Raw genomic sequence first — 23,768 nt, 5'->3', positions numbered from 1 at the left:
TGTTTTATTACGTAGTTCAGTCTTCACCTTTTTACATATTTATAAAAAAAAAAAAAAAAAAAAAAACATAAAATAGAAATCACAATGTTCACTCAAGGACAGGTTACAGTACAACCACACAATACAAATGTTGGGCAGTTAGCATTGTTGTTCAGAGTGAGGCCCTGGCAAAATGCCCCATTTCAGACACAGTGTTTACAAGCAGGAAATGTTTAAGAGCCAGTTAGTTAGACAGAGAAAAGCACTTTGATGATGACACTAAACGATTTAGTGAATCGTACATGATATTTCAATTTTCAACTTTGTTAAACATCATTGACTTTACATAAGAGATGTCATCCTCTGGTGCTATGGATGCTGCCTTCATGCAGCTAAAGTTTAGTAAGAAAACAGAAAACCGCTGCTAAAATATTTACAAAAAAACCCTTATATTCCATGTAAAAATGGTCCCAAAGACTTAAGAGGGAGTAGTTTGTACTTTTCGATAGCTCATACTTTTTCAAAGATTTTACAAAAGGATAGATGCAGTTGACCAGATCTTAACTTTACAACAGCGTGAACCTAAAACGCTCTCAAGAAATTGGCACTGGACAGGTCAGACTCTGGTCACAAGTAGTGCATGTCACAGATACAAACAGACAGTCAGGACTAAACGGAAGAAAATAAAAAGGTAGTTGTGTGTACACTCCTTTCCAGTCACGACATTGAGTAAGCTGCATGTATTAAAAATCAATAGATTTATATTTGAGTGTATTGTTAACCATGGTCATCAGCTTGGCCCACTGTTAATACACTGAATTACTAACAACTGACGAAAAGGGACTGGTAGCTTCAATAACCACCTGGCCGTGGGTCCTTTAAGACGGCAAAGGCTAAAAGTTAAGACAGGCCAAGGCACCATTTAAAGTTATTTTCCTGCTCTTTAATTACTGTGATATACTGTATCTGTGGTAACTGTTAGGGTTAAACACTAATATTAACTACCGAATGCCTTTACACCTAATTGTATTCTGAGTTATCACTTCTTCATGTAGTATTGCTGTGGGATCCCTTCTGAAATTAGTAAACATAATCCTCATAATGTGAATATGTGACTGCTCCTTTAATCTATGGTGCTCTACTATAACAGAGACTTGTTTAAAAGTATACCACTTCTATCAGTGCTGATTCCTACTGTGCAAGTCTAAAGACTCATAAAAGGGATAAACGTAATTGATTATGCCCCCCTAAACATAAAAATGCTTTATTTTAACTGAAAGTCCAGTTATGAGAGACCTCCTTCCAGTGACTACTTAGATATGTCTTATCAAAGACACTATCTCCCAGCAGCCCTCTCCTGTCTTCTCTTCCGACTTGTAGACGTGTTTAAGGTTCAGGTCTTACAGCAGCTCTACTGAGCTGCCTGGTTCTTCATCTCCTGCCATTTCTTCTCCCTCAGACTGAGCTCTGCTTCAGAGAAGGCGGCCGGGCCCCAGTTGGTGATCAGCTTCTGTCCCTTGGAACCTGGAGAAGAAAAATTCAAGAGGTTATTCACCTCAGAGGTAAGAATATTTCATTTAAGGTGGACTATAACCTTCATTATACCACGATCACTGAGAATTCTTTATTCTGATTGGCTGGAACTTTAAAATGTTTGACTTTAACTGAACAGTTTGTTTGCTGTTCTAAACCAGTGCTTCAGTATTAAACTGTAGGTAATGATGGCGAGAGTGAGCCTCTGCTAAAGAGCTCAGGAATAAAAATGTGATGTGATGCAACAGTCCTCGAGTCCAGTTTGGAACATCAAGTGTCCTTACTCCAAAATGAAAAGCAGCGTTTTACTGCCCTCTGTGGTTGAAATGTCTGCACATAAGTTCAGTAAGTCTTTGTTTTTATTTTATTTTTGTGGAATTTCACTTTTCTGGAAACACATCAGTCATTCTTTTTAATGGGAGATCAGTTTGCCTAATATTTCAATCCAAAATTCTCTAGTTACTCTGATCCTTTTAATTAGCTCATGACAACTCTTATGGTGGACACACTCCCGCAGTGTCCACCATAAGACCCCCTGAGAGACAGACAGGCTGTAAGAAGTACAAGCAGACAGCAATGAATGTGTTGTTACCTGGTTGAATGAGTCGTAACAAGCCTTCATGTTCAGCCACCTTGTGCTTCCAGGTCTTTGTGTTGTTGGTTGCGTCCTCCAGTTTCTTTATCACCGTCTGGTTCACACACACAGAAAGACAGAGTCAAAACACACAGCACAGTTATTATTAAGTATTAAAATACAGCCTTTTTTTCCTTCCCTGAGAGCACTTAGGACACCTTACTTAAGAACAGCACTTTATGGTACATTGTATTAACAGATAGTGTGTACTTTGTATTAACTGTTGTCTAAATAGCTGCCTCCCATCTAACAGTCATACAGCGACACCATGTGGCTAAGCAGGACACTACTTCACTCAGAAATTAACTGTTTTTTTCAGTGTATGTAGACAGACATACTGACCTAAATAAAAAGTCATGATGTTACCTCATATACTGGCATTATTATTTACACTCTGAAACAAAAATCACCATTACAAATAAAGAAAAACGTCTTATATCTACACATCCTGAAACAAAAGCACAAGCATTAACATTCCCTTTTAACAGGATGGTCCTTGGGAGTGTGCTTGCTTTTCTACACTGTGTGTTGTACTCTGTATATTTGTTACAGCCCAAATTCCTCAGCCCACTGCTGAAACTCAGCTGCTGAGTTCCCAAACATTAACAGTGTGAGTGTACTTACACTGGACATTTCCTCATCATTTCCGGCACTTTGACAGTTTGTTAAAATGACTTATAGATTTATGGACTTATGGATAATGGATAATGGAAATTAGGATGTGCAGCTCCACTCCCAGTTCTTACCACTGAGGAGTCTGTAGGATTCTCCACAAGCCACACTGTGATATAATTTACTGTAATTTGATTTAGAAAACAATCTGAGTGTCTCAGCTGACCTGGTAGTGCTCCAGGGCCCCCTGCCTCTCGTGCTCCAGATGTTCCAGTTGTTTCATCGCAGCCTGCAGGGCATTCTCTTTGGCTAGACGTTCCCTCTCCAGCTCCTGTTTCTCAGCCTCCGTCTCTGCGATGGCTCTCTGCTGCCGCAGATGGATCTGCTCCAACTCTGACCTCTTCATGGCCTCCTCCTCCAGTAACCTGCTCCATACACACATTAACATGGATGAGAGGTATTGTAATACTTTATACATGTACTGTTAACTGTAGGCAGGCTTCTTATTCCCACTACTAAGCTGAGGGAGACAGTAAAATAAGTTCGTACCAAGCATGCATGCATAACTCAGTCTTTGAAAACATTAAACTTTAACAGGCCATGACACATTTAAAATAATAACATGAACCCTAGTATCAAAATTAAATTTAAGACTGAGAAATGTTTCCTCACCCCATTAAATAAAATCAAGCAACTAATTTAGAAATTTATGCTAAATAGGTTGTTGCGTATTGGCAGTGTGTCAGCAGGTGGGGCTATAGTGCAATTATTGACTGTGGTTTCAAGATTATGGTTCAAGTAAATGTAACTACAGATCGCTCTACACAAATGTCACTTACATAGTTAATATTCTTTATCAAACAAACTGATATAAAAGGCAGCAAAGATCTGAATGCCCCTGACCTTGAAACACAAGAGCACAAACCAAACTGTATGTTTGCTTGATTAATGAATCTGTCTGTGAATGTTCTCATTCATCCAGGTCATAGTTCTCTCTTTGAAAATTGAATCGAAGGCAACTGGACATATGTTTGTCTGGGAAGACGTTTCGCCTCTTATCCAAGGGGCTTCATCAGTTCATACGCATCGGTCTATCTAGTCCGCACTAGTCTGATTGATTAATGAAGGAAAATAAAAAAGGAAATAAAGATTGAATTTGAACTACAGTGGTGCTACTGACAAAACACGTGAAAACTAAAGTTGGTTCAGTTCATGTTATAACATTAACCACCCAACTGCACATCTCTGTGTCACATCTCCTCTCTCATAGTCTCTTAGACACTAAGTTTTACATTAAACTTTATTTAATGTAGTAAAAGACTTAACAACCCTGCCCTTCATTTTCTAAAGTTAAATGATGATCTTTATTTGCATTCGTTTAGGTTAGGCACTGTGGTAAGAGCAGTGGCACTGACCACATGGTCACTACTGGTTAATCTTGCGAGAGGTGGAAAGTAAATGTCAGCAGAGAGGAAGGAAGAACAAGGGGGGGAAACATGGTGGAAAGAGGGAAGTAGAAGTTTAATGTCTGTCTGCTCGTGTGTGTGACTCGAAGGAGGACCAGACTCAGGCCGTGAGGCTGTTTGGAGTTGGTTAGCCACTGCTACGAACTTAGAAGACAAACTACCAGTACAGCGTCAGACGTGTGCACCGACTGTAACGCAGATACATTTACCATTATATCATTTGGGCACAGTAAATAGAAGATTATACGTTCAGTTCAGTGTGCCGTGGTTTTGTGGCTAACTGATTTAGCAACAGAGAAACTGTGAGCGTGTTTTATAGTGGCTGTCAGTGCTACACTGAACTAGGACTGTTTTACTGACTGTTTCACAAACTGTAAAAAACATTAAGTCAGGGCTGTAATCATCATCATCATCATCATCATCATCACCTACTCTGCTGTTGAGTGCACAAGAAAAAAATCATTCATCTGTAGTACAAGATGGCAGACTTTTGACGTGACCTCCCCTCCTTGCTGACTGACCGTGCCTGCAGTTTACGGACGGCCTCCTCGTCCTGTCTGGCGCGCCTCTCGTCCTCCAGAGCGTCCTCCAGTTGACGGTACATGTCCTCCAATTCGCGGACCCGCTGCAGGTACTGCTCCAGCTCAGTGGACTTCTGGGCCACCTGCTCCTCCATCTGCTGCCGTACCTGAAGCACAAGGAGGTATAAAGCAATGCTTTATCTGAAATTCATATAAATTTAAATAAATGAAGATTGAATACATAAACGGAGAATTCAATATAGATAGTACGGCTGAACAGCTTTAATGAACAGGAGGTCCTAAAGGAAAAAGTTTCAGAGACTGCCTCCTTCATCAGCTTATCCTTTAATTTCACTTTATATAGTTTATGTTCTGCTGCTCTGTGCTCTGGTTATAGTGGGTGTATACAAACATACACTTACCTGAGATGATCAGTTGATAAACTTTAGCAACAATTTAAAAAATTAATTCATCATTTCAGTTATTCATTGGGCAAAGAAAGTCAAATACTGTCTGGATTCAGACTTTAAAAAGGGAGGGTCTGTTGCTTTTCTTCATTTTATTTCACTGTAAATTTAATATCTTTTGCACTGAAGAATATCGACTTGACCTCTGAGAAACTGTAATGAGTATTTCCTGACATTATACTAATTAATTCATTCATCAAAAAGGTAATAAAAGAAAAAAACTCTAGCTGTCTCTCATAGTCAAAACAAGTCAGTGATGGTCGATAATCATCTGCTGGAACATTACATCTATGCTGTGCACTGAGCATGTGGAGATGTTATCGCCAGAGGCAGTGAAGCACGGCAGACATGCTTTTTTTTTTTTTTTTTTTTTTTGGTGGTTACATTTACAAAGTGTACCTGAAAGTAACAAGTGTGTGTGTTTCTATTTAGCATCAAACCACAAACTGTCAATACTAATTGAGCTACACAGAAACGTCTTCACCTCAGACAATAATAATGTATTAATATTGATGTGTAGCAAGGACATGAACACAACTTTATATAAGTCTTTGGCTGTCGGTGTTCACTGACCTTCACTGTAAGCTGCTGTAGTTTGAATTAAGCTCTGAGTATCATTTTTATGTCTCAGTCTGACACCCGTGCATAAATGTTAAATTAAAACGACCAAAATTGCTCTTGTTCCACCACTTGTTCTGACGTAACGACTCAGTGGAGGATGACGAGGAGTGATCACGTACCATTTTCTCTCTCTCCATGTCCATCCTGTAGCGGTCCTGGAGTTCAGTTTGGGTCAGAAGACGCCTTCGTTCTTCTTCTGCTGCGTTAGCCGCTGCCTCTTCCAGAGCCTGGACAAAAGAAAAACAGATGGCAATCAAAAAAAAAAATAAAATAAAATAAAATATTCCTACCTTAGATTAAATTTAGGATTTAAGAGTCCATGATTTTTTTTTCTGTTTATGTCAGAGTACACTGAAACAGGAAAAATGGAGGTGTTCCAAAACTTCTGACTGGTACTGTATCTAATTAAAGAAAAGAGGGGCACAAAACTAATCATTACTTATTGGCTTTACAATCTAACAGAAATTATGCAAAATAAACTTAAAAGTACACGTATATTCAGCCACTGTTTCTGAAATGAAATCACTACACTCTGCGCTTTAGCAAACTTCAAAGTGCAAATCTTTGTACAACACAATGCATCACAACCTTTAGCTTACTTTTACACTCTATTTGAAATAGTGAAACATGAACTCAGGTTGTCTTCCTGTGCACCAGATCTTCCTGTAGTCCCTGTGTTGCCCTAGTACTGGTGGTCGTGTTTCATTTTTGGCTTTTGTCTCCCTGTGTTGGTGTTGATTCTAGTACATTCTAGTGAAATGAAAATAATGTTTGACATTTTTATAACTATTGTAAATGAAGCATAAAACCCCAGTGTGTCTTACAGCGTGCTGGGCAGCTGCATATCAAACCCACATGGAATAAATCTTTACGTAAATTAAATATTTTGGGTGGTTCAGCAGTAACCTCATGTTAACTGCTGTCACCCAGCTGTGAACTGCCATAGTCTACTACTTACCATATAGCAGCATGGTGTGAGAGGCAGAGTGGCTATTGTGTGTTTGTGTGTGTGAAAGAGAGACCAGTGATTTCTGCAGATGACCCTGAGCCTCATTCTCACTGTGGCAGTGCATGTGTGTTCATTGTGCATTCATGCAGTCAGCTATGTGGGACGGAGACTTGCACCTCAATGGCAGATTGTTGTGCACTGCCTGGTAGGGTAGTGTCGTCCCACGACAAAGACAAACTGTTGTCCTCTGCTACGCTGTATGTCATGCAGCTATGATGTGAACTAGTTTGACTGATTCTTGCTGCATCTGTCACAATGCTGCTGGTGGCAGCAGCGCGCCCTCTGCACTGAACTGGAAACCTTTCAACCAAATTGTGGTATTTGTGTGTTTTCAGTTCAGCTAAAGGATAAAAAAAAAAAACTCCTCAGAGGAGTTTTAGTCAAAATGTTTAAAATTAATTACAGTTATTCAGCTAAAAACAGGCCCAGACAATGATGGAAATGCTGTCCAAGGGCCTGATGCATAAACAGTATACACAAACACAAACATACACACACAGTTTCTCACACAAAAGCCTTTAAATAATGGCAGAACGTGGCAGAATGAGGCGTTTCCTCACAGAGCCTGTGCCCTGAGTGATCCCATAAATTAGTTAGTAAACTGTTTTGTTTTTTCACTTTTTGTGATAATTTTTCTAACTTATTTTTCTAACTTTTCTAAATTGCTGATCAAAGTTAACACAGCTTAAATAAACTTCCTTTAACAGTGGCTTAAAAGCCTCTAATGAACCAAAGCAGTTTGCATAAGGTCGTGAGTGATATTTGTTCATTTGTATTGTTTCTGCTGAATCTCGCAAACAGTTCAGGCCACCGTGTAACTTTACTCTGATATGTGCAGAGTATCAGTGGATCACTGTGTATCTCTACCTTTGGACATAGTTTCAGTCTACAATGATAGAATAAATTATTATTAAAATATTCAGTGTAACACAGTCCCATACAACACCACCACTGTGGTCTCATTAATAAACACAGTTGAATTAACTTCTCTTTAAAAGTGTCAACAAATCTGAACTTTATAACTGTCAAATCTGTGGCACTTCTTTTGTATTGAATAGCATTCAATTGTGCAGGTGTATCTAATAAAGTGGCCACTGAGTGTTGTCAGTAAACCAAACAACTCTCTAACAGACTGGTAATGATTGAACAGTAACAGCTGAAAGAGTAAAACTACAGTCTGTACATGACATCAGCTCTCTGCTGTTTGAGAAACTGACACTTCCTGTTGAGCCATTTACAGTGTGAACAGGAAGCAGCCGTTCGTCACCGGCACTCAGTGAATCCACATTATCACTGAATTTTTAACATCAGCAGGAGTTAACAGGCTGGAGTGTGAGTCAGGTTTAGAGAGATTAACAGGAAAAACATGTTTAATGGAGACTGATGTCACGTCCTCCACCCAACCCCCCCCAATTTCAGTTCAATCCACATTCCTCTGTTTGCAGCAAGTGACAGACTATTCATTAGTCGAAGGAGGAGCTGATCTATTATTGGTATTCATGTATTGGCAGTGACCCACCACAGGTTTTTAGGTGACCTACTTCAACTGCTGTGTGAACTGTGTAAACTGCAGCAGTGTGTGACTGAAACCACCAGATTGTTGTATGAAAATCACGCTGTCATTTATAACAAAAGATGAAGCACGTTATTTTAAGGTTCGACGTCATCTCTGAGGAATGCTGTTCAGTCACTTTTGATTTGTTTGGTTGCAGCTGTGATGACAGCAGTGACGGTAAGGACGAAAATAGCGTCCAATGGACAACAACCGCCACGAAGACTGTCAATCACCTGTCTATACCTGCACTGACCACTCAGACTGTGCTGGTCCCTGAGAATGGACATACTTACTGTACATGTATACTTACTAATGTCTATAAATACGTTCTTTTATTTTAAAATTATTTGATTATTTTTTTCTATTTTGAGTTCTTTTATCCTTATCTATCCTTATCTTCCTTCTCTCTCTCTCTCTCTCTCTCTCTCTCTCTCTCTCTCTCTCTCTCTCTCTCTCTTGAATAGAGAGCCTATTCAATTCCTCAGTTTATACACATCTTTTATATATATTTTGTTTTTATTTTACACTTTCTTCTTCAGTGCAAACGTCTGTTTCCTATGCCGGTAAAACCTTAAACACTGAGTTGATTTCAAACTGCACAGACTGACAGGACAGCCTGTCCTCTTCCTTCATAGTCTGTCCTGGAAGGGGAATGCCCCCCCCACTCCCGTCCACATTTTGAACTGTTTTTGTTGGCTGCTTTGAGGAGTTGCTTTTCTTTTTCTTTTTTCTTTTTTTTTTTAAATCTTGCAGCTTAATAAATTCCCACGGGGGGAAATCCCAGCAGTTTCATTCGCTCACTAACAAATTCCACTGAATTAGTTCCCCTTTTGTTTGTTTGTTTTCTGATCGAGTATTTAAACCGAAAACACATCCTGGTTGTACAGGTGTGGCAGTGATTACAGCAGCAGACTGAGCTGCAGATGAAAAGTCTTACCTACAGGTAACGTTTGTGTTTACAACATCACTTTTCTTTCTCTTTTGTTTCTTTCTGAATCACCACAGTCATCACATCAACCCATCCATTTTCTAAGTCCATCAAGCTGTTTGTCTGAGTTGTCTTGCAGTGGGCTGCCCCTAATCTTTGTATGGCTTTTTGTGTGTTTGTTTTGGCAGCAGTTTCAGTCTCTTACGTCACTGTTGTTTTGATCCCTGCACATTTTTTTTCTTTCATATAAAGGTAAACTCAAGTGGCCACTTATTAGGTACACCTGTGCAATCCAATGCAATTCAACAGCTCTGCCATAAATTCCATGTTGTTTAATCTTTGTTGAACACTGTTGTAAATGTGAGTTTTAATGATTTGTTTATGACTGTGGTGATAGGTAAAGCTGGTGTTGTTGTACTGGGACGTGTTCCTCATGTCCTTGTTGACTCTCACACTCACACAGATTATTAGAAACCTGTGTGTATAATGCAGCTCAGCACATCACCACCACTAACTATGACCTCAGTGCTAAAACAAACAGTGGAGCTGAGATAACTTTACCCATATAGAATAAACCAGACTGGACTGAGGACAGACTATCTGTGCACACCTTGTTTACACTTCCATATTATGTTGACAAGTCCAGTCTTTACTCATAAATTTCTCCTGCCCTCCTCTTGTCACAGAAGCTTTGTTGGTTTCAGGATACCACAAAGAGGAACAGACGTTTCCTGCCCCGGCCTGTTTTCACAGGCGAACATTTTCACATGCGTGTTTTGTGTGTTTGCTCCTCACCTTCCTCATCTTCTCCAGCTCCAGCTGTTTGGCTTCGTTGGCCGTCTGCAGCTCCCTCATCCTCAGCTCCAGCTCCTCCTGCTCGGCCTGCTGCTTCAGTCGCAGCTCCCGTCGCTTCTGCCGAGCCTCGCGATGCGGCGCCGGCCGGCCCTGACGCAGCAGATTCACACAGGTCTGAATGGCTGAGAGGAAACGTGGAGGAGACATAAACATCATGTTTTTATTTCATTCAAAGCTGAGCTCAATGTGTATGAAAGTGTATGTTCAGCAGTCAGGGAGTGAGTGAATGAGACAATGAAGTGAGTCACCACACTGAGGCTTTACAACAGCAGAATTAAATCGTGTTCATCAGATGAGTAACAGGAGGAATAATGTGATCTCTGGTTTTGAATGAAGCCATGTGACTGCTCACCCTGGATCCACTCCTGCTTCTTCTTCTTGTCCGACGCACTGATTTCAAAGCTTTTGTGGGACGACTTGATGAGGAAGAGGCACTTCTTTCCCTCTTTATCTTGCAAAGGCTGAAATGAAAAAAAAAACACATATGCATGCAAACATGAAGAGTGCACCACAATCAGTATGTTGTGTAACAAAAATACTGTCCAGTGATGAGCGTGTTCAGAGCTCTCAGCTGTGATTCTTCATCTGGGAAAAGCAGCTGCCGAGTGGCAGAGTGTTCATCACAAACAGCAGGTTCTTGCCTCCATGACGCAGTTTCCATCCAGTATGATGTTTCCTTTCTTTTCGGCCAGGTCCTCGCCGACGTAGTAGGAGATGGAGTTCGGCTTCAGCATGAACCAGCGCTCCGTCCAGTTCTTCCTCTTGTGACCTTTCTTCATCATATAGCCCTGCAGAGGGAAAGAAGGGTAATTTAAACCAACGGTTACTCTGACATCACAAAATGAATGAATGAATGATTTTGCCACTGACTGAACGAAGCTGCTTTTGTTTTGAGATGAAAGATTGTTCATCATTTATGAAGACTGTATCATCAGAGCTCTGTCTGTGCAGGTGTGCCGCCCACCTGTTTGAGCACGTCCAGGATGAGCTCCTGGTAGACCTCGTTAATGCCCATCGAGAGCGTCTGCCGGTCCATGCCCTTGCTGAAGTGACCCGAGCCCACCAAGCTGATGAGCTCCCAGGCGTTCAGACACTGCTGCTTCGTGTCCAGCTGCAGCTTGTAGTCTTCGAAACGCTCCTCCACCCAGCTGCCCCCCATCGCCTCCGTCAGTTTACGCAGGAAGTACTCGATCTGTGCGTAGACACAAATACAGTTACACACCAAAACAAAAGCATAATATCATATGAAATACACAAACATTGGTAAAACAATGTGATTGTTCAGATTTTTCTTTTTAAAAACATAAACCATTGTTCATTTATATTCAGATATGACTGTCCATGTCCTCCTGCTATTCATCTCTACATGGTTTATTGCAGCATATAAATTTACATTTCTTTTGCAAACAGTCTTCCTGTGATTCAGCTCAGATGTTTGTTATACCCAACAATAAATCTTCCAGCGTTTGTAAAAGAACAGGAAGCTGGAAACTTCCTTTTCTGTTCTTGAGTAACAGACGTTTTCAACCGGTTGGTTACTGAAACACCACATGGACCATACATCGCTCTGAGTCCACCTCTGACTTGTGTGATTTTTTTTTTTTAAACAAACTGCAGCCTGAACCGTGACGGTGGCCATGAGTGGGAACTTACCAGAGAAATGCTGGGCAGTGTGACTCTATTAACAGCATCTACATCAGTAACTTCCCCAGTTTCAACTCTTTCTGAGAAAGTGCTTTTCAATTGTAAAGATCTATGAGACTGTTACTGGATGTAATCTCAGACTCTGAGGCTGACGTTGGTGTTTCTAATTACAGTTTTAACAATATGACATGAACGCAGCATTGGAGATAGGTATTGTTGTTTGGTTAAAAAAAACAAAAACAGTATTCATAACCAGTCTGTCACAAATCTCGATTTTCAGGCCATGATGCTGCGGTGAACACTCACCTCCTCGGTGACGATGATCAGCGGGTATCTGTCCTCAGACAGGAAGTTGAAGATGCACCAGATCTTGAAGGCGTCATCGTTGGAGATGAGCAGCTGGTTTTGTTCCAGGTTTTTCCTGGAGCACAGCGTCCAGCATATTTTGTTGAAGTCCTGACGGTCAAAGTTATCCGTCACCTGTGGCAGAGCACAACAGCAGCTGTGGTGAGTCTAGATGACGGTGCAGTTTGTTGGGAGTCAGATGAAACTGCCTCAAACATTTAACCAGCTGATGTTTTCATTACTTCTTCTAAATTCTAACAGCAAAACACAGATTATTTACACACATTCACACACACACATTCATTGTCTATATGTTAAGTTTTATTTCAGCCACCTACGAAATGCTGCTTACAGAAAAATGCATCAGTAACAGTAATCCAATAACACAATGTAACACTGACAGAGGAAGGTCAGATGCTTAATCAATGCTTTTGATGCTTTAAGTACATTTTCATTGTATCGTCCTTCCCAGAGAGATGACACAAACCCTGCCGAAGCCAAACGGCCGAAAGAAGTGAGAAAAAAAAAGTGGTTTGTTTAAAAAAAAAAAAAAAAAGGTTCAAATTCCAGAGCAAAATGTGAGGAAAGCTCTTGAAAAGGTACAATCGGTGCTGTGGAGGGAAAGTGTTTTCCTTGAGCCGGTGAACAGTAGCGTCTCCAAGGAGACTCCTGGCAGAAGTCCCGTCAAAAACACAAGCCCCCCCCCCCCCCCCCCCCCCAAAAAAAACAGCTCCAACACTCGCTGTAATTACGAACCAATTGGGAACGTGAACCAAACCCTGAAACAGACTAAGTTTGTCTATTCAAAACCACTATTTCCATAAACATAGTGAGAAATGCAGCCATGTCATTGTGGTTTTGAGCAGCCAGCGATGCAGGACCTGGTTTCACGGCTTCACTATAGGCACAGACACAACAGAGATAACAACAGTCAGAGATAAGTCAAAGATGTGAGCAGCGATAACTTCACTTGGTACTTAAACATCACTCACGTGAACTTTACTGTGACACTCAGATTATTTACAGATCACAACAACTAACAACATCAGTTTATTTAAGGCACAGTAACAGGGACGCATTTAAAATCCGTACCAACCAACCGGCACCAACACAGACATAAAACCTACAGACTTAAGATCTTGTTACTGTTGGTGTGTTTCTAGTTATGCCATTAAAACAAAGGGCATGTTTTAGGATGAGACACATCTCACGGTGTAATCTGGACTTCACAGGACTTATGGTAAAATCTTTCATAAAAATCACTTTTAAAAAAATAAACAGATCTCACAGTCACAGGGAGAAAGTGAGACATGGACCTTAGATCCCAGAGACACGAGGATAAACTCTGGGTGACGTGCTGCGTCATTATCATCATTTACTGGTTCTTTATAGATTAGAATCCATTACAGGACAATCTAAGGGGTGTTCAGTGCTCCGATCATCAGTTTGATTATTTTACATAGCGTTTACATGCATTTGTCATATTGTGATAAGTAGAGAGCTGATGTGAAGCCAGAACTTGTGGATTCTGTTCCAGATGTAAGACGTGTTTTATTTTAAAAAAGGCAGATGCTTGTAATACGTCCCCACACACAAACTCTGAGCTGTGATCAGTGTGAGATTAAAGTCAGTGTAAAAACAGCTCAGAGCTTTTACACTGGAAATAAACCAACGACTGAATCAGCAAATCAACTTTTCTCCACTGCTGCTCCAACCTGATCTGCAACTTTTATCCCGAATTCTCTCACGGTCATTTAATTATTTTCATTTTCTGTGCTGAGGGACACATTCAGCCCAAGTGAATGACTGCAGTGAAGCAGTCTGAACTTTTCTAAGGCTGCACAGGATCTGATGTAACTCTCTATTGTGCTAATTTAGGGTAAGCGGTAAGTGTGTGGAAACCTGGGCTGGATGTTAAAGTGACACTCCACCCAGAATCCTCCAAAAATCTCATCCCCTGTGGGCTCGTGTGTAGTAGTGTAATACACCTCTCTGCTGTCCATCCACAGGGTCAGCATGGTCCAAACACTCTCTGTGTTCCCAAAGTGTAAACAAAGACAGTGCTTCGCTGTAATGTTATCACCTTCCTCACAGCTCAGAAACTCCACTGGGAGCTTTGTATTCTGCCATATTTTGGTTTTAAATCAACGACGGTCGGATAAATGTCAGAAACATCTCTCAGTAAAAGCAATACAGTTCAACAGAACCACAAACTACACCCCAAAAAAATGAAGATAAAGCTGAATCAGCACCTCTCTACAACAGTTTTTTACTAAACTAGATGTTATATCTTTCATGAGGGGAGGATTGACAGGTTCCTGCTGGAGAAGACGTGGACTGAAATCAGAATTAAGTCACAGAAATTAGGATTTGAAACTTGACTCGAGTCTTTAGAGCATATTGTTATTTAATGACCAGCCTCCAGAGACCTGATAGATTTGCATCTCAACTCTGACAGATGAGCAGCAGGATGGTGGTTTCACTGCTGGGGTAAAACAGCCTTTTATACATATATAATGTATATGAAATGTGTATGTCACATGTTTATTTGGCTTTGTTTAATGATGATATTGTACCTTTTCTTTTACTGCAGGTAGTGGACGTGTAAACATTAGTTCAACACGAACCACAGGAAGAAACTGTGGATGTCAGATCTGACGCCAATAAAACAGCGTCTCCCGTCATTACTCAGCAGCATGAACGTGTCTCATGCGAGGATGATGATGATGATGATGGAGGCTGAGTTCAGGTGGCAGACTCGTCTGTATCATCCCGCTGGCTTTAGACTGGTGGTTTTGAATGAGTCAGCAGCAAGAATCGACAGACGGGGAGGGAACAGTAGTGAAGTTGTGAAAGCTGAGTTTGTTATGAAAGGGCAGCTCTTTGTCCAACACTGTTGTGTCATGCTCGTCTTGTTTTTCTTTGTCCTCCTCGCTCGCTGACTCCCTCTCTCACTCTCTTTCTTTTTCTGTTCCCCCTCTCGCTCTCAGTCTCTGCACTTCAACAATAAGAGCCTTGTCAGCGCTGCCTCCCCTCCTCTCTGCTGCCACATGTTCATTAGGATTCAGGAGCCAGACTCCGGCCTTATCTGCAGCAGGATTTACAACTCGCACAGATATTCCACAGAAATGAGACGAGTGAAACGAGACGATTAGCTTTGTTAGCTGTTAAACAAGATCATCAGGTATTTAATCAAAAGGTTTGCTGCAAAAGAAATATTAACCTCCAGTGACAGGGACGGTCGAGTGTTCGGTGAAGGCGAAAAGACGTGATATGAACTTAAATTCATTTAAAAAGAGGAAACAAGTAGAGTTTTTAATGCTCCAAAGCACAAAATTATCATACCATCTGCAGGTGTTGGATGGGTGGTTCATCCGTGCCACCCATCCAACATTATGAGGTTAATGTGTTGAGACCTCAGGGTTTCAGTATTTTCTTTCTAAACACTTGGTTAGACTGAAAAGTGAAAACTTATTTTCTCAGTGTGTTGGTAGGTTGGTGAAGCTCTACTGACATTATTTGAGCAGCGTTTTTACAAAACTGGATGATGTGACGACAAATATGGACATGTCCTTCAGTTAGGACTCGCATGGTTTCCCTGCTCCCTCAAAGTTTGCATGTGGTCAACCGTGTTGATTTGCTTGTAAAGGTTCACCAAACGTGAACTCGGTGGGAAACCACCACACACCTTTATCTTGCCTCTGTGAGCAAAACCACAGAAAAAAATGGAGCCAAAATGACGAGGGATGTTAAAACCATCAGATCACAGAGGATAAAGGAAGGAGAACAATATGATGTGACCACAATGATCTGACGTTAAAGGACAGGTTTGCATTTTTTTAAGTCTGTCTACTGGATGAGGAGAGCTCTCGTCCCGGTGCAGTTTCAGTGACAGAGCTCACTGCAGATATATCAGTGTCTGCATATATGTCAGCTGATAAATCACAAGAAACTGAAGTACGGAAAAAACAAAGCTACGGAACAGTTCCTTTCTAAAGTGTGATGTCTGTCAGGCTATATAATCCAGAGTCCTTTGATCTGTGCAAAAACAAATTCAGGTTGGCATCCTCCAATGTTACGGTGTTTCTCAGGTGTTTCTCTCCTCGCTCTACTGCAGCTCAGAGTGGAAACACTGTCCATGAAAACACAAAGACAAATTTTGTACTAAAAAGACATTAACTCTGGAAGAGACTCACTTTATTTGTCTTACTCAGACCACTGAAGCCTCATCAGCCTCAGTACATTTTTGTACTGGATTAGGATTTCCAGTGGAAGCCCAGTGGACTGGGTCCTGCGACAGTCACATGGAGGAACTGGTTACAGGTAAATATAACACTTTCAGTGTATGAATGTCCATGTGAATATTTATCTAAAAAAAATGTGAACCTGTCCTTTAACCGAAGCAGATCTTCAGGTGTTTGTTGTCACGGTCTCTCAAACACACACACACACACATTCAGGGCATCTCAGGGTAACAGTGGATCACTCTGAGGAATGCTGCGCTCCATCAAACCACAAAGTGCTGAGTCCTGAGCTTCAGCGTCACCTCTGAAGCTCAGGACTCTCTGCTGCCAAACCAGCGGACCAGATGGAGCACTGACGGGGCCCTGGACCCAGTTGGCCCCGTCAGTGCTCCATCTGTGCACACACACTGTATCACCTCGCATTACTTCCTACCTTAAATGCACATGCACAACCACGCACACTGACACAAACACACACAGCAGTATTTTTGTTTTTAAGGATTTCTGTTTTTCTTGACTAACAACTCCATCAAAGTCTAAAATAGGATTCTTTTTGCCTTTCTTTTTCAGTTTCTGGTTACAACACACACACACATGTGCATACATACATACATACACACACAGTTTCCTTGTGTGACCGGGTGGAGTTTCCTCAGGAGTGAGAGCAGTTGAATGCTGGTGACCAACGCCCTCACTCTCCACGGCCTGTTCACCTCCACTTCAATGGGTGGGTGGGGTGGTCATGTATGAGTGTGTATGGAAATCTATGTGTGTTGTGGGGTGGGGGGGTGGTATTAATGTCTGTCCATGACGTCATGTCTTGTTTCCTGAACCTAAATCCAGAATTTACATTTCCTTAAAGAAAAGTGACCCTGTTGTCCTTTCTGAAAGGACAGTTTTTACAAACTCACCCTGTCCAGCCAAATTCAGCTCAAATACACATAACTTCACTTCATGTTTGTGTATAAAATGGTGCACAGAATATCTGAAATATTTCCATTTGATGGAATAGTGAAGCAATAACACATGTAGTTTTGTGTGTTTTATATATAAAAAAAATTTTCACGCTTGTAAACATAAATTTAAAAGAGATTAGATCCTGTGAGACACTGGGTGTGAAAGGGTTAAAGTGTGTGTTGCTGAGACAGAAACACAAATACACACACACACGACTAATTTAGTGTTGCTGGCTGTTAAACACGTTATACAACTTCAATCTTCCAAATGTCTTCAAAAGACGGAACAAGGAACAAATGAATTAAATCTGAAGATAAAACTCCAGAGTTACTCAGAAGTTGCTGAGTCTAGAAATCTTTGAGGAAAAAAAGAACTACCTCAAAATGATACTGGAATCACTTCTGTTTAAAAAAAACAAACAAAAAAAAACACTCAACAGCAGCAGCCTGCATGTTTGACTGTGACAAGGTCCCCACAAGGGAAAGTTACACAATAGGCTGCTGCTTTGTAGGAAAAGTATTGTTGTGAAACAATTTTATAACAGAACAGGCTTCAGCATCGGTGTCACACGAAAACTGCCACAATCCCCTCAGGCATAAATAAAGAGTCCACAAGAAACTTAACAGCAGCACAAAGGAAAAACACGAGAGGTCTGCTGTCACCAAGGCTTCCCAAACTACAGCTGATCTAACCTCTATGTTTACAGAGACTAGAGCTAAATCGATTCATTGATCAACAGAAAATTAATCAGCAGCTCTTCTGATAATCTATTAACTCATTTTTAAGGAAACAGTAAAAATTCACAGTGCCCAGTTATGTATTTTTGCTGGTTTTCCAAGTCTTAACATAGCAAAGACATCACCTTGGACTCTGGGAAACTATGATTGATCTTTTTTTCCCCTATTTTCTGATATGTTCAACTGATTAATTAATAAAGAAATTAATTTTCAGATTAACCAGTAATAAAAATACCATGTACAGCCCTACATGAGACATTCAACCAGAGCCACAGAAAAAGGCCTTTGTTTTGAGGAAACAATTCACTTTTAAAGACCTGCAGACACCTTGGTACAATCCGAGGAGAGTTTTCCTATGACACAACAGAATTCCGAAGCTTTCACCATGGCAACAACCATTCACCAACCAGAATTCCAAACAGCCAGCGGGACTTCTGTTAGAGTTCATGGCTGTTTGTGACATCACAAAGGAAAAAGGCCTTTTCATTTACCGTAAGAAAAACAAGACAGACAATCACCAGAGCTCCAGTCACACTGTGATCGCTGTGAATATGATGTCATCACAGAGTGACAGACAGGAAGCTGAATGAACTGACTCAGTGTTCAATAACTGGTTTTGTGTTGCTGTCCGAGCTCAGAACAGCACAATGACAGACGGACACAAAAGACTGTGACACCAGCACAACATACTAATACCACGTGTCAATCGGTGGACTTCTGTAGTTTAATAAAACATTTGTCACAAGTGTTTTAAATGAATATTTGCTGTGTCACTAAATAACTCTTTAAAAAATAACAGTTAAACTGGATGAATACGAAAGAAAGAAAAAGGCAACCGATCACATGAAGCGATATCAGGACTCGTTCTCAAGTTAAGATTTACTGAAGCAGAAAAGGCGACAAAGTCAAGGGCTCCCAGTGAATTCAATGCTTTATCCACCAAAACAAACAAAAGAACAATGAAACTTTGCAACATTATTCACTGGATTCTTTACAGTTATAACCTATAACAATATGATGAAGCTGCCTTTTTTGCTTCCCACAATATTAGTAAAAATCTATTATTATTACTGTGCAACCCTATTTAAGATATTATATAGCATCCAGTATCTTTTTAGGAGAATGCCATAGCTACATACTGTACAAACTGCAAACTGCAAATTTAAATACAGATTATTCTTTATTTCAAAAAAGTGTGAGGTTGTGGTTGTTTTCTAAGCCCTGAGTAGCATCTTCACGTCCTCTCAGACTGTCTTCACCATCAACAAGGTCCAACAATCAGAGTGTAGGGCAGCCTGCCTGGGAGGCAAAACCCAGTGTAACAATACCATTTGTAAAGAACTCTGTGTGAGTCACTTCTGAAGACAACCCATGTGATCACGTCAGTATTTTTATCAACATCATCTGAACTTTAGCGGTGGGACAATCAGAGGACGATCTTCAGAGAAATCTTAGTGAGCAACTCAAACTGAAACCCTAAAAAGGAGGAGGGTCAAAAGTGGAACTGACTCCCTTAGACTTGTGCAGACCTTTGTGTTTTTGTACTCCTGATAATGTCTCATTTTCCATACAAAGAGATGAAGAGTCACTTAAAGCACAGACTGGTGACTCACTTTGCCTAAAAAAACCCACAAACATGAGGAGAACATGCAAACTCGCCACAGTGACAGCAACAAGAGAGTCTCCCTGTGAGACAACAACACTGAGCCTCTTGTTTTACCTTCAGCTGAAGGATGACGTCCACATCTGCTTTATGAATCTACTAAATTAAGTTTAATGAAATATTCTACTTTCATTAACTTTCTTTGGATATAAACACCGATTGAATCAGTGTTGTTGGCTGACCTTATCCAGGATGAACTTGTTCAGGTATGGCATGTATCCCTGGTTGGAGACAGGACCCTCATCATCGTCTTTAAAGTGCTCCTCCAGCGCCACGGGGTCATGTGGAATCCTCATCACTGTGCATAAGTTGTGGGACAGCACCTGGAATGATGGGAAAAACCTTCAGTTTATGATTGATCTGACTAACAGTTATTTTCTTTTTTAAATAATCTGTTGTTTTGTTCAGTTCATTGTTTAATCTATAAAAGATAAGGGGAAAAAAAGAGCACAATGTGACATCTTCAAACTGATCGATTGGTCCAATCAATAGTCCAAACCCCAAAAATACTCAGGTGACAATGATCGGCAAATCATATCTGAGAAACTGGAACCTCAGAGGTTTTGGTATTTGTCTTGATAAATTGGTACAATGATTATCAAAAACATTACAGTTTCAGCTCTAATTAATTAGGATATGAAACAGAAGGATCTCATCTGTAAAGTTTTCCAAATCAGTCAAAGACTTTTCTCTGTACTGAAGAAGCAGTGAGGTATTTACTTGATGCAGTTATACTGTTTACATATTTAAGGAAGAGCTCACACAACATACGTCTCTGCTCAGTGAGTTGAAACACTGTTTTGTGTAGACACCTGTTTGTTTTTTTTTGTGTTGCCTTTGCCACACATACACACATACTTGCATAAACACCTGTTACTTGAGAAAGATGAGAGCAATCTGATTCTGCAATGATGAAACAAAGGCCGTTATATCCAGGCTTTGACTCCAAACACAATGGATCCTACATTTCCCATAATGCAACTGAACAGTATCTTTTGTTAAACTCCCTCTGCAAGGTGCAATGTCCCAGTCAAATTTTCCTGAGAAGTTTGCTAAGACTTTATAAAACATTAAACCTAAGGGAGTTAATCTGCTGATGATTTATTATCAAACTGACTATCGAACATTTAGTTTATAAATGGCAGAAAATGATTAAAAAAGCCCAGGAGTTACGTTTTCATCAAGTATAGTTATTTCCACCCAGTGAACCCACATTTCTTCTACACATTTTGCTCATTTCTGCTGAAGCTGGTGATTTCCTGTGTTACCCAGAATGCACTTTCGCAGATCTGTTGCATTTAGATGGTGCGGACACATGTGGACATAGAGGAGAACAATGTTGAAAGAGCGTGACAGGTTTTCCAGGTAGAAAAGAGGGAGTTTCACCTCTTTCAATAAAAGCAACACGTCTTAAAGCTGCATTGAGCAGTGCGTAGAAACAAGCCTTTTCTCTTTAGCTTGAGACACAGCTGACCTGAAAACCCTGACCTTCATTGTTGCTTTTTTTTTTTTTTTTTTTTAAACCGATTAACAATGTTTGGCTGGCACGCTGCAGTGTAACAGAGCTGGAACTATGTGGGTGGGTCATAGTGTTGTATACATGTTGAGCGCTATCTACGGGAAACTTTAAAAAAAAAAAAGTTTTGTTTTGTTTTACTTTGCTGTTTTCATTTGGATTTTTCCACTGAATCTGACCCAGTTCACCACCGACGAACATTAAGTTTTCGTTTCTTAAGATCACTGAGAGTGAAATATCTAAAATAAATATGATTATAGACTTCCCTTAAAATGACTGACATGGAGGTTAAATATTATTTTAGCATGATAATGACACGAGATCAGCTTCTGTCGGCAGATTAATCGTTGCTGCGTTAAAAACCTGCTCCACTCTTTAAAATGGAGATTTCCGTTTAATTTTGAGCGCTGCAATAAGTTTAGAATGATCCCAGTCTGCTCTCATATCTTTTATTATCTCTTTTACCATCACCTGCTTTTTGCTTAAACAGCTTTTTGTGCCTCATTAACTGATGTTTTGTAGAATTAACTCTTCATTGAATCTTTAATGGTTTGACCGTGTTTATCCCTGCAGTGGTTTGTCCTTTCTTTCAGTTCGAAGCGCATTTTGTGTTTTTCCACACAACCTCGGAGGAGGAGGAGGGGGAAACGCGTTCGGCATGAAAGTTTTAACATGAGACAAATGAGCGAGTTTCCCGTTCAGGTCAAACACAGCACACACTCCGAAAAATAAAAAATAACCAAAAAAACACATAAGGGTATTGTTTTTACCTTCAGCTGAGATTTGGAGACTTTCCCGCTCTTGTCCACATCCAGGGCTGTAAACGCATGCCATATGGACTTTAAAAGCTCGTCCCGCAGGGTCATGGTGGTGAGATTAAACCTGTGCGTGTCTTCTGTTGTGTCCTCTCCGGCTCTGTCTGTCTGTCTGTCTATCTGCCTGTCTCTTCCTCCGTCGCTCTCTGAGCGTCTGAACTGTCTCTGCTGGACTCGGTGAGGAAAAGTCACGTGACTGCCTGTCATAGTTTGCTCTGAGTGTTTGGCATCACGATGATTGGGATGATTAAAGAGCTGCAGCACCGCTCAGCGAGAGGAAAACACACACACCATAGACGCTGTGTGTGGCTGTATGAACACAGTGCGTGTGTGCCATTTTTAGTGGGTTAAATATTGTGCAAAACTGTCCGGAGAGCTTTAAGTGTAGGTCCAGAAAAAAAATCGTCACATTTGCTGAAACATTTAAAATAGGTCCAAGAAGAAAAATGAACAATTTAGGCTAAATATCAGCAACACCAGGGAGTGTGATACAACACAGTTCAGCAACAACCACATCAATGCAAAGTGATCTTGAAGTTTAAACAAAACCTCTGTGAAACTTTATTAATGCAAAATGAACATTATAACTAGGGCTAGGTATCGTTCAAGCATTTTCGATATGGATACCTTGCCTTTGATACCGATTCCCCAACGATGCTTTTGCACTTTTTCATTCATACATGCATGGAAAACGTGCAAAGTAAGAAGTGGAAAAAGTACAACCTAACAAATGTAACCAGTGCAAATAGTTTTCAGTGCAAAATTAAGAGTTTCAGGTGAGTATATTTGGCTTACTGCAGCATAAGCATGTCTGCGTTTTCATGTGTCAAAAAAGTTAATAGTATAGTAAGGCATCAAAATGGGCCAAAAAAAGTGATACTTTAGTATGACCTTAAAATGTGCCAAAAAACTTCATGGTATAGTAAGGCATCAAAATGGGCAAAAAAAGTCATACTTTAGTATGACCTCAAAATGTGCAAAAAAACGTCCTAGTATAGTAAGGCATCAAAATGGGCCAAAAAAAGTCATACTTTAGTATGACCTCAAAATGTCATAAAAAAAACGTCCTAGTATAGTAAGGCTTCAAAATGGTCCAAAAAAAGTCGTACTTTAGTATGACCTCAAAATGTCATAAAAAACATCATAGTATATATAGTAAGGCGTTTTTTTCGGCCAAAAAAAGTCAAAATTTTTTTGACCTCAAAATGTCATAAAAAACGTCATAGTATAGTGAGGCGTTTTTTCGGGCAAAAAAAGTCAAAAATTTTTTTGACCTCAAAATGTCATAAAAAACGTCATAGTATAGTATGGCGTTTTTTTCGGGCAAAAAAAGTCAACATTTTTTTTTACCTCAAAATGTCATAAAAAACCTCATAGTATAGTAAGGCGTCAAAATCGGCCAAAAAAAGTCAAAATTTTTTTTGGTCTCAAAATGTCCTAAAAAACGTCATAGTATAGTATGCCGTTTTTTTCGGGCAAAAAAAGTAAATTTTTTTTTTTGACCTCAAAATGTCATAAAAAACGTCATAGTATAGTATGGCGTTTTTTTCGGGCAAAAAAAGTCAACATTTTTTTTTTACCTCAAAATGTCATAAAAAACGTCATAGTATAGTATGGCGTTTTTTCCGGGCAAAAAAAGTCAACATTTTTTTTTTACCGCAAAATGT

At 40.2% G+C, this 23,768-nt stretch overlaps 1 protein-coding gene across 1 annotated transcript; it reads right to left on the bottom strand.

The window, feature by feature from the left end:
- Position 1: 1 nt before the first annotated feature.
- Positions 2–22,263, bottom strand: swap70b (switching B cell complex subunit SWAP70b). Its single transcript, XM_041038586.1, has 12 exons — positions 22,057–22,263; positions 19,953–20,093; positions 12,131–12,304; positions 11,145–11,372; positions 10,822–10,968; positions 10,533–10,641; positions 10,121–10,302; positions 5,953–6,060; positions 4,746–4,912; positions 2,985–3,183; positions 2,105–2,201; positions 2–1,503 (listed from the first exon to the last, which is right to left on the bottom strand). The coding sequence occupies exons 1-12, from the start codon at positions 22,150–22,152 to the stop codon at positions 1,391–1,393; spliced, it is 1,761 nt and encodes a 586-aa protein (XP_040894520.1). The 5' UTR covers positions 22,153–22,263; the 3' UTR covers positions 2–1,390.
- Between the last annotated feature and the right edge of the window lie 1,505 nt (positions 22,264–23,768).

Source organism: Toxotes jaculatrix, chromosome 5 (assembly GCF_017976425.1).
Source record: "Toxotes jaculatrix isolate fToxJac2 chromosome 5, fToxJac2.pri, whole genome shotgun sequence".
NCBI lineage: Eukaryota > Metazoa > Chordata > Actinopteri > Toxotidae > Toxotes > Toxotes jaculatrix.
Note: the sequence above shows the minus strand (reverse complement) of the source record. Positions and strands in the feature narration are given on the sequence as shown.